At 38.0% G+C, this 12,055-nt stretch overlaps 1 protein-coding gene across 1 annotated transcript in view; it reads left to right on the forward strand.

Annotated features, from left to right (window-relative positions):
• The first annotated feature begins 305 nt into the window (after positions 1-305).
• ROBO1 (roundabout guidance receptor 1) overlaps positions 306-12,055 on the forward strand; it is a 311,709-nt gene continuing 299,959 nt past the window's right edge. Inside the window, exon 1 of the mRNA XM_087937498.1 lies at positions 306-567. Coding sequence (XP_087793624.1) covers positions 306-567 — 262 coding nt within the window. The remainder of the gene's footprint in view (positions 568-12,055) is intronic.

Genomic DNA, 12,055 nt, shown 5'->3' on the forward strand with positions numbered 1-12,055 from the left:
CACAAGCCTATTTGACAAGACATTGCTTTCCCTCTTCCCGCAATGAGATAAAGTCCCCTGAGTCTGTAATTGCCAGGAGATGAAGCAATGGTGGGAGTGATCCCAGTCAATAGCTTTGATTAACAATAAGATAGAAAATTAGCAATGCTAGCATTCAACCACCCTGCCTCTTCTTCCCCATATGTCTGCCACAGCTTGTGCTGGCTGCTCTGAAGAGTCTAAACATAGTGCTTCAGAGCTGTGAATTGTAGGGAAGTGCATTAGAAGATTAAAACTTAGGGATTATTAAACTGAAAAGTGGAATAATGATGCTGAAGATATTTCAGAAATTAATTTATTCAATGTTATGGAAGAGTCTAATGCTGTCACCATTTGTTTTTCTGCTTTATATGGATTTACTTGTGAATGGACATTATTTGATGACAATTACAACTACTGTTACTACTATCACTCCATCAGCAGCTCTGATGTTGTTTTCAACAGACTCTGATGACCTAGGGAGAAGAAGCGACAGTGGAACAGCACTTCCCACCTTAGATAATGAAGACAATTCGCTGGGCTATACAGGTAGAGTGTCTTTTTTCCAAGTATAACTTACTTTTCATAGTTCTATGTAGCATCCATATCTCTTATATTAATGATCCTTCATGCCATTGTCATGCTTTAATAAACATTCCATCAGATGCAAATATAGTTTTGAAAACTTGCCTGCTTTTTAAATCAGTACTAAAAATAGTACTATTGGGAGAAAAATATAAAAGTGTAATGTTCTTCAAATGATATGATTTATTAACACAATTTAGCACAAAATTCATCAAAAATAAAAACATTTATTGTAATATAGACCTGCATAACAACTACCTCTAAATTTTAACTCAGCAATCTCTTAAAAGTTGAATATTTGGTTTCATCTCATGTATATATGTATATATATCTATGTGTGCATATTATCTATCTATCTATCTATCTATCTATCTATCTATCTATCTATCTATCATATACCTACCTACCTACCTACCTACCTACCTACCTATGTATCTCCTGGTGCAAATGCCTAGAGAATAGTGAGGTTTTATAAACATTAAAAAATTAACAGATCCAAGGTCATCTGTGTCTCTAGGAAGATGCTATTTCTTTTTTTTTTATTAAAAAGTTTTTTTATTTTTATGTCTTACACATCTCTTCACATGAGCAATGTGATTCCAGATTACAATATTTATACATAGCCATACTTACATTTCCAACTTTTGTATTTAGTATCACATCAAATTATTATCCACTCCACTAATCTTTAAATAAATTTCCATTTCATATTTCAATTCATTAATTCAATATTAAAATCATTTCCTCACATATATTTCCAATATTTTATCCCCTATTATTTCCATTTTCAGCTTACCACCTATTTTATTTTGCCTTACACATTATTATCTTCATTAACTCAAGACCAACGTATAATAAACACTAAAAAAATTAAAATAAAATTAATATTTAGGATCTACATGGTATATTCCTCAATCTACAATATATCTTATATTTATTCCAACACTATTCATATAACCATTTCATATTTTTTCTTTATTTCCACATAGCCAAATTTTACCCCTATAATTTAAATAAAGTTTCATTTCCCTACTTTTAATTATAATGCAATATTCTCATTATAAAATTCCAATATGATCCATACTTTTTATTTTCTCATATCCTTTGTTTAGTCAGTTATAATTTCTATTTCATTTAGAATATATATATATATGTTTTCTTAAGTTTTCGCGGGAATTTATATGTATGGTATTCAGCTTTGTTCGGGTATTTTCCCACATCATTATAGTTGTGCTTTTAAAGTTTTAGCAACGTTTCGGCAGAATCTCATCTGCCATTATCAGGCTTCTGTATTGTGCCACATACATTGGACAGACCAATAGAAGAATAAGTACCCGCCTGGATGAACACAAAAATGCAGTAAAAAAGCTGGAACACACTTCCTCACTAGTCCAACATATGAAAGCCACAGGTCATAGCATCGACTTCAATGGCACCAAAACCTTAGCCACTATAGAAAACCCCAGCTACAGAATTATCAGAGAAGCCATAGAGATTGAAAAAAGACCTGAAAGCATGAATAGAAGAGATGACTCCACCAGAATGTCAATTATCTGGAAGCCTGCACTCACAAACAAAAAAATCTCCACACCACAAGCCAGGCAAACACCTGGGCACATACAGACTCCCCCGATACCTCCAGTTCAAACACACCCCAGCCAGGCACCCAGATGAAACCTAGCTTCCTAATAAATGATAGCCATCTGTTTACTCGGAGCCAAGCCGCATTAAAAGCCTCCAATACAGGAAACACAATGTTGCCAGCCAATCAAGACAAAAAAAGCTACAAAACAGACAGAACATATTAGAAACACCTATCAAGCAGAACACAGCAAACTCCAAGACCAATAAACACAGACCAAGACTCCCAACCAATCAGGATGAAGAAAAAACCATTCTGACACAACAGATGGCTAGCACCAAATTTAAAACAGAAACGGCTGTGAAAGTCTGACTCACAGACGAACACAATACAGAAGCCTGATGATGGCAGATGAGATTCTGCCGAAACGTTGCTACAACTTTAAAAGCTCAACTATAATGATGTGGGAAAATACCCAAACAAAGCTGAATACCATACATACATACATTCATACATACATACATACATACATGCATATATGCATACATGTGAACAGATTAATAATAATAAAACTCTCTTAACATCACTTAATTCATCTTCACTTTTCTCATATATAGTTTTTTTTTTTTATAAGTAAATTTTATTGAATTTACAATTAAAAACATATCGACATTACATATACAAAAGGGAGAGAAAAGGAGAAAAAGAAAAAGAAAAACACTCGGTCTTACGAACCAAAAAAGAAAGAGAAAAAGAGATGTAAAGAAAGAAAGAAACAAAGAAGCGGAGAAAAAAGAAAATACATTTAAAAACGGACAGATATCCTTTTTGACATTCTGCAAGATCCAATTCTCCTACCTTAATTTAAATACACACATCTTGTCAATATCTATGCTTAAATTACCCATTGTTCATTAAGCAGTTTATCTCTGAAGTAACCAGTTATACCAAGAGTTCCAATTATCATAAAATGTTGAAGACTCTTTATTTTTAAGTGCTATAGTTAATTTATCCATTTCTGCACAATCACATATTTTCTGGATAACCATTTGTTCTGTAGGTATATGGGGTGATTTCCAGCACTGGACGAATGCTAATCTGGCCGCAGTTAGTATATGAATTGTTACATATTTCATCTTTTTAGGTAAATGTTTATCAGAGATCCCTAGTAGGAAGAACTCTGGTTTGTATTCGATTTGTTCTTTGGTTATCTCCTCCAACCATTTTCTGATTTTTTGCCAATATTTCTGAGTTTCTTTGCAAGACCACCACATATGAAAGTAGGTTCCTTCTATGCTTTTACATTTCCAGCATTTTGGACTAGTGTTTGGGTTCATTTTCGCTAACCTCGAAGGGGGCAAGTGCCATCTATAAAACATTTTATATGTATTTTCTTTATATGCTGCCGATTTTGTAATCTTAATATTTCTATTCCAAATCTTTTCCCATTCTGATAATGTAATACTTCTTCCGATATTCCTGCTCCAGGCTATCATGTTCCCTTTGACTATTTCCTGTTCTAATTCTACTTCCAGTAAGTATTTATAAAATTTGGATATGTTCTTTTTGTTTGATCCTAGTAAAATTTTATCTAGATTCTGCAGTTTGTTATAAATTCCAAAATCTTTTATATCTTGTTTGTATCTGCTATGAATTTGTATATATAACCACTGGTCAATTTTAAATCCCTGTTCTAGTAATTCTTGTCGAGTTTTTAATTTTCCTTGTGGATCTAATAAATCTTTATATTTAATCATTTTTGTTATGTCCAAATTATTGGGGTGTACCATTGCCTCCGTTGTTGATAGCCAGATCGGAATTTTTAAATAGTGTTTTTTGCATATTTTTTTTCCAATTAATTAATAATGAGTCCCTAATGAGGTGTCTATGAAAGTAAGACTGCTTGGGTTTCCCCACTTCCCATAAGAAGGCATGCCACCCTCTCTGGAGGTCATGCCCTTCTAATGTTAAAGTTCTTTTATTACGTAGATTCACCCAATCTTTTAACCATAATAGGATAGCTGCCGAATAATATAATTCCCAGTTTGGCAGAGCTAGGCCCCCTCTACTTTTCGCATCTTGTAGGGCCTTTACATTGATCCTAGGTTTTTTCCCCTGCCAAATAAAGTTGAGTGTAATCTTATTTAAATCTTCAAAAAAGTTTTTTGACAACTTAATTGGAATCGTCTGGAATAAATAAAGAAATTTTGGTAATATATTCATTTTAATCGAAGCAATCCTGCCCAATAAGGATAGCTGCAGCTTATTCCAGGATTCTAAATCTTTCTTTGTTTGTTGAAATAGTTTATCATAATTGTTCTCTTTAAGTGATTTACCTTGTGAAGTTAACCATATTCCTAAATATTTGACCCTTTTTGTTACCTGTATCCCCATCATTGCTTCTAATTCTTCCTTCTGATTTTCTGTTAAATTTTGGTCATTAATTTTCGTCTTTTTCTATTAATTTTTAATCCTGCCACTGCGCCAAATCGTTCTAATTCTTTTATTAGATTAAATCCTTTTTCAAGGGTTCCTCCAGAAAGAAAACCATATCGTCAGCAAACGCTTGTAATTTATATTCTTCTGATTTGACCCTCACTCCTCTAATTTCAGAATTTTGCCTCACCCGTGTTAAGAGAGATTCTAGGGCAAAAATGAAAAGGAGAGGTGAGAGAGGGCAGCCCTGTCTGACACCTTTTTCTATATTTATTGGACCTGTTTGTTCGCCATTGATTAGTATATTAGCCTGTTGTGTATTGTAAATTGTTGTTATAATATTTTCAAATTTAGTGCCAAGGCTCATATTGTAAATTTTTTGAATTAAAAAGTGCCAATTTAGATTGTCAAATGCTTTCTCAGCATCTAAAAACATGAGTGCGGATTGTTTCTCCGGGTGAGCTTCATAATATTCTAGTACATCAATAATGGTTCTTAAATTGTTCTTTATTTGTCGGAACGGAAGAAATCCGTTTTGGTCTTCGTGGATATATGGATTTAAAGCTTGTTTTACTCTATTAGCTATGATAGAAGTAAATAATTTATAATCGGCATTTAAAAGTGAAATCGGTCTATAGTTGTTAATGTATCTATGATCTGCATCCTCCTTCGGGATTAGCGAAATCAGCACCCCCCTCCATGAGTCCAGCATCTTGGCTGCCCGAAGTACCTCATTAAACACTTCCAGCATCAGTGGTCCTACTGGTTCCAATATTGCTTTATATAGTTCTGCCAGGATCCCATCTGGTCCTGGAGATTTGTTATTACTTTGGTTCTCCGTTGCTGACATCAATTCAGACCACGTAATATCTTTATTCAATAATTCTATCCATTCCTCTCCAATTACCTTGTCATTCGTCTCCTCTAAATAAGTTCTTATTTTGTCTTCATTAACTTCCTCCTTTTTATATAATCTTTGAAAATAGTTGTAAATGATATCTTTTTTCTTCTCTATCTCATGTTGTAAGATGTCATTCTCATCCATTAATTGGTGTATCAATCTCTTTCCTTTCTCTTTTTTAAGTTTATGGGATAGCCATCTTCCTGGTTTATTTGCATGCTCAAAATAATTTTGTTTGGACCTTTTCAAATTAATCTCTATTTTATCTTGTTCAAGTAAGTTCAATTTATGTTTAATTGTTATTAACTGATTTTGTGTTCTCTGGTTTTTAGGGGATTTTTGCAATTGTATTTCTAATTCTTTAATTTGTTGTTGGAATTTATTTTGTTGGGCATGTATTCTTTTATTTCTCATGGCATTATAAGAGATTGTCGTTCCTCTTATAATTGCCTTCATTGTATCCCAAATATTTTGTTTTGTAGTTGCTTCATTATTATTTTCTTTTAGAAAATAATTTAATTCCTCTTTCAGCTTGTTAATGTACTCTTCTTCGTTTATTAACTGGGTGTTTATAGTGTCCATCTTTTCTTTGTTTTTCTCCTATCTCTCCAAATTAATTGTATTGGGTTGTGGTCAGCCCATTCATTTGGTAGAATTTTAATTTCTTTTATTTCATTAGCCAATTCCCCATCCATCCAGGCCATATCTATTCTAGTCCAGATTCTATGTGGATTTGAATAATATGTGAACTGTTTCTCTTCTGGGTTTCGTTTCCTCCATAAGTCTATTAAGTTTAATTCTCTCATCATGTCCTTACAAGGCATAGAAAATTCTCTTTTCCCTTTCTTGTTCTTATTCACATTACTATGGTCTTTTTGATGGTCAGCAATGGAGTTGAAGTCACCTATCATGCAAATATTCCTTTTTTCGAAGCCTATTAGTTTCTGATGAAGATCTTTGAAAAATTTCCCTTGTTCTTCATTTGGCGCATATATTGATACCAATAAAAATGTAATATGATTAATCCAAATTTGTTTTCTCATATATAGTTTAATATTCTTAGGATAATTCCCAATGCATTTTGAGTTTCAAATCTCCCCATTCTAAATTCCTAATAAAAAATACCCAAATACATTCCCATGTGGCATCCCCCTTTTATATCATATCTATCCCTTATCTCTAAATCTCTCGGCCTTGTCATTTCTCTTAGTTTTAGCTAGCTTTCCCTTTTCTAAATTTTCCTGATCTTTCCTTTTTATTTCCATCTGCCAGTCACCCAACTTCTCCCCACCCTTTCTTGTTCTCTTTTTTGAAGTTTCTTCTGGTAGAATGTCTTCTTCTGTTGTTTAATCCTGTTTTCTCTTTTCTCTATTAACTCTATCATCAGTGTCATAGTATTTGTTCCTTTAATGTTTTTTGGCAATATCTCTTGTTCTCCATGTTCATCTGAGTCACTAATTCATTGCAGCCAACACACCACAGCCATATTGTGGCCATCTCATTGCAGCCAACTCATGGCCATATCTCTGTGGTCATCTTGCCATTACCAACTTGCCATGGGACTATTCCATGTGGGATAACCCAATATGATAAATATTATCCACTATTTCTTTGACATTATTTCCATTGACAAAAATGGAAGTAATGTAGAAGAAACAGTGGTGGATAACATTTATTGTGTTGAGTTATCTGACATGGATTGTCTTGCAGTGAGTTGGCCACGAGATGGCTGTGGCGAGTTTGCCACAGTAACTTGTCCTAGACTCACAAGGACTTTGGCTATGGCGAATTTGCCATAGTGACTTGTCCTAGATCTACAAAGAATATGGGATTCCAACTAATCCTCATAATAGTTCATTAAAGTAGCTTAGTTCACCCTATTGCTCTACAGCTACCTAATTTTATTTTACTTTTCAATGGTTATCATCATCTATAGTGGGCACAATAATCAACACCAACTGAGTCTACTACAGCAATTCAATCAAAAAATAAATGCAATAAAGTTAAGTCAAAACCCAAAATAGGTACTTTCAGATCAAAAGTACATTTAAATAAAACAGTTTCAACATGTTTACTAAATTGTAACAAGACAGAGACAACACTTTCTCCTCTCAGAAAGTTGACAGCTATTGCTAAGAAAACTGTTGTCTTTCTGTGTCCTGAAAAGCTTGCAAGGGAAGTAAACTTTCTGCAGGCCTTCTATCAATGATGAAAGTGTAAGGGTATGTTTAATTTTGTCAAGTAATTGTCGGATATAACCCAATGCAGCTTAGTTTAGTTTAAAAATGTAACTTGAATAAGTATTGACTTGATTTTCTAGAAATTTATTTTATTCTTAAAAACAACTTAAATATGAAATCTTAATATGAATTGAAGGAAAATGCCTTAAATAGAAGATAATTTTATTGCAATAGCAATAGCACTTAAACGTATATATCGCTTTATAAGTGCAATAGCACTTATATACTGCTTCACGGTGCTTTACAGCCCTCTCTAAGTGGTTTACAGAGTCAGCATATTTCCCCCAACAATCTGGGTCCTCATTTTACCCACCTCAGAAGGAATGCCATGTTCTCCCTTGAGCTGTTCAGAGCATCCAGTAGTGGGAGGTGCTTCAGTCTCCTCTTGGATAGGCTGTGCTTAATTTGCAGGACGCTCCTCCTCCTCCACAGGACTCCAGTCCAGTGTCCCCCAGTTTTAGCTCAGCCTTCGTTGAGATAGGTAGCTTTCCATATTGGCCAAAATAGCAGCTAAAATGAAAGAGATTCAAACATCAGGTTTGCTTTTTCACTTATTCAGGAGCTCCTTTGTCATCTAGACAATAGCCTCCAATGGCTTATTAACATCCTGGCCTTTGGGGCTAATAGCGCTTCTCTAGAGGGATAGACTTTCAAGGATCAAATTACCAAATTGAAACTCTGCAGCATCAGACGTTTTTCCTCAAAATTGGGCCATCGGGGCTCATTTCCTCTTTCAGAGAAGAGATCGCAAGAGCAGTTTACAATCCACCTATCTTCCGATCATTAACAGAGCCGTTCCAAACAGTGAGCTTGCCTTGTGTTCAGCTTTTCAACAGCCGAGGCTCTTCCCCCATTCAACACCAAAGGGGATTGGAAGCATAAGTGCTTCCAATCCTTTTCCTGCATAGTCTCTTTGTGCTGTTCAGAACAGCGATTTAGGCAGGAACCAGCTGGTGGACTCTTAAGGCTGCACCAAGTAGTGGCAGGCACCATTTTGAGGACCACGTGGCGCCCACTCACATTAAAACAGAAAGCAAATAAATACTGGTGAGAGGATTGTTTTTCCCTACTGGGCTCCCCTCGTAGAGATCAGGGGCTTGGCTTCCCTGCTTCCGAAGCACCGAGCAGCAGACCTGCTTTGTTGGCCAATCCTCACAGAATATAAGCCCAGCGGCTTCATAGTGAGCACCAAGGTTGAAGTCCACCTGTGCAGAGCAGCTGTCTCAGGCCATTGTTAACACAGTTCTGGCCTAAAGAGGTGTTGATAATTGGATTTCAATTGATTGGATTGGACATTAATTCTACAAATACTAAATTTGAAGGGGGATTACAAGAAGTTTATAAGGATATCCTGCTACTTTGGGAGCAGGCCCCTAGGTGTGCTAACCACCTTATATTCAAGCTTCAATCACAAATTTATAGTGGAAATGGCAAGCGGCAAGGGCTCAAAGGCCTCTAGGTCCAGAACAATGACCAGGGCCCTGGGTAAGTCCAAAGCTCCCAAGAGACCTTCAAGGGCTGAGGAGAAGGATGCCCATAGACACCATCAGGCTATAGAGAAACAATTGAACAAGTGTATGAGGAAGACAGACCAGACTTCTCCAGCACCATCTCCCACTTGCAACATCCAGGCCCATACACCCCCTCTTCCTCCCCTGGATCTTTCCCTTCCATCCAGGCAGAGCTGTGCTAGGTAGCCTCTGCCCAGTACCTCAACAACAGCAGCCGCACTATGGCAGGCCCCCGAGGTCACATTTACTCCAATTGCAGCCAGCCTCCGCCAAGATAATTCCCTCCCTGGGGATGTACCCCCCAGGATGAGGCCATGGATGGAACAGGGGATTGCAGCTGGCGTTCAGCAGTCTGTATGGGCCAGAAGACAGTCTACTATCTCAGAATGCGAATCTCATTCAAGCCAGTCACTCACCGAGATGTAACCTCAAATTCCTCAGGTACATCCCCAAGGGGAATTTTCTACCTTTCCAGACATGCCAGGGGTTTCAGGAAGAGGGGGATCAAGAACAACAGATGGACTACCTAGAGGCAGGGTCAGCTCATGACATTGATCCAGCTCTCTCAAAGATAGATCCATTGGAGAGGGGCATGTCAGATGATGAGGGCTTCACTCCTGACCAACCAATTTTCACGGGACTTTTTCGCCCACAGTTATTCAGATCACTTTTATTCAAGGCCAAGACAACTCTGCACCTTAATAAAGCTACTACCCTTTCTCAGCAACCAAGCTCGCAGGAGGAGGCAGATGGTTTGTTTTTTTCTCAGCCTGTAAACTAGGCTGATATAATACCAGCCCTGCAGATGTTTTCCGACTTAGTGCAGAAACAGTGGGCTTCCACAGCAGTGATCCCTACTCCTACTGGATTTGACCGGAAATTTTATAACCTTGCCCCTGAGTTTTCCAATTTCCTAAACACACTCTCAGTTGATGATCTGATAGTGGCCTTGGATTCCCCTTCCGCTATTCCCAGTGAATTGGAGGATGCACTTAAGCCAGAGGATAAGAGGGTAGAATTAGCTCTTTGGAGGGCTCATCAATCTGATGCATGGGCTATAAGAGCATCCACAGCTGCATGCTTTTTCATGTGGTCTTCCCTCAGATGGCTTCACCACCTGTGGGAAACCATCCCATCCTCCAATATTCGGGCTCATCATTGCCAAAGTGATTGTGGCAGCAGAATTTTCGGTGGATGCAACTTTTAATATGGTAAACTTTTCTTCGAGAGCCATTGCATCACAAGTATCAGCAAAGCGGGGCCTTTGATTTAAGCATTGGCAAGATGACATCAAAAATAAGTGGAAGCTTGCCTCAGTGCCTATTTTGGGTGAAAAGTTGTTTGGCAATGCCCTGGATCCACTCCTCATAGAAACGAGGAACAAAAAATGATCCTTCCCTTTTTCGGAAGTCAGAATCCAGCATTTCCCAGCCATTTTGAAAGATTTCCTTTCGTTCCTCCTATCAGGGACTCTACTTCCCAAGGTTCCAAAGGTCCTCCAGTTTCTGACAGGGAAATCAGACCTCTGAGAGGTCTGATTTCAGAGACAGAAATAAATGGGGAGGGCAATCCATGAGGCAGTTCAGAGGAACAGGAACCAGGGGGTTCCATTGCCCTAAATGATTCCTTGGACGCCTCCATCGGTGGCAGGCTTAAGTTTTTTGCCGATCAGTGGGACTCCTCGACATCTGATGCTTGGGTTAGAAACACGATTAGGTCTGGGTTGGTCTGGAGTTCCAATCCATCCCTCCGAACTTTTTCATGAGATGCCCAAGGTCTAGGGACCCTGACAAAAGATCTCTTATGCAATCTGCTATCAACCACCTACTGGAGATCCGGGCCATTCGACCAGTGGCACCAGACCAACAGCAAAGGTTTTTGTGGTACCTAAAAGTTCGAGTGGATGGAGGGCAATTTTAGACCTCAAGCACCTCAACCGCTTCTTGGTCTACAGAAGATTTAAAAAGACCATACTATGATCTATATTGCTTAGCATTAGACAGGGTGACATCTTAACGTCCTTGGACCTCACAGAGGCATACTTACATATTCCAATTCGGCCTTCCCACAGCAAATTTCTCAGTTTCTGTTATGACAATTTGCACTTTGAGTACGTTGCCCTCCCCTTTGGTCTAGCTTCTGCCTCCAGGACCTTTATTAAGGTACTGGCAACCCTGGCCACTCATCTTAGAAATGCACCTGTCAGGCTACAGTGCTATCTTGATGATATTTTAATTTTGTCATCTTCATATCTACAGGCCAAATCAGGTACCCTTATTACCTTGCAGTCTCTACAACAACATGGGTTCTCTATAAATTGGGCTAAGAGTCATCTAGCTCCCACAACCCGGCTAATTCACCTGGGAGCTATTATAGATACAGTGGAGGGTAAGGTCTTCCTCTCACCAGACAGGCAGGAGAAAATTAAACAACTATCTCAGGAGATCAGAATCATTAAGTGAGTGCCCCTAGCCACCCTATCCAAATTATTAGGGAAAATGATCTCCTGCATTTCTATTGTTCCCTGGGCCTGGCGCCACGCCAGAATACAGCAATGATACCTGCTGCCATACCAATGGTCAGGAAGAGACAACACCAACATCCGAGTGAAACCCCCGCCAAACGTCCTGAGATCTCTTCGCTGGTGGACCATCCTGTCTATCAAGAAGGGCTGTCATTTTAAAGACCTCTACAGGGTCACTATCACAATGGATGCCAGTCTCTTTGGCTGGGCGGGTTCACTATAGGTCTCACATGTCACAAGGGTGTTGGACCATACCAG

This window comes from Pseudonaja textilis, chromosome 7 (genome assembly GCF_049901715.1).
Source record: "Pseudonaja textilis isolate UNSWEBS1 chromosome 7, rPseTex1.2, whole genome shotgun sequence".
Lineage (NCBI taxonomy): Eukaryota > Metazoa > Chordata > Lepidosauria > Squamata > Elapidae > Pseudonaja > Pseudonaja textilis.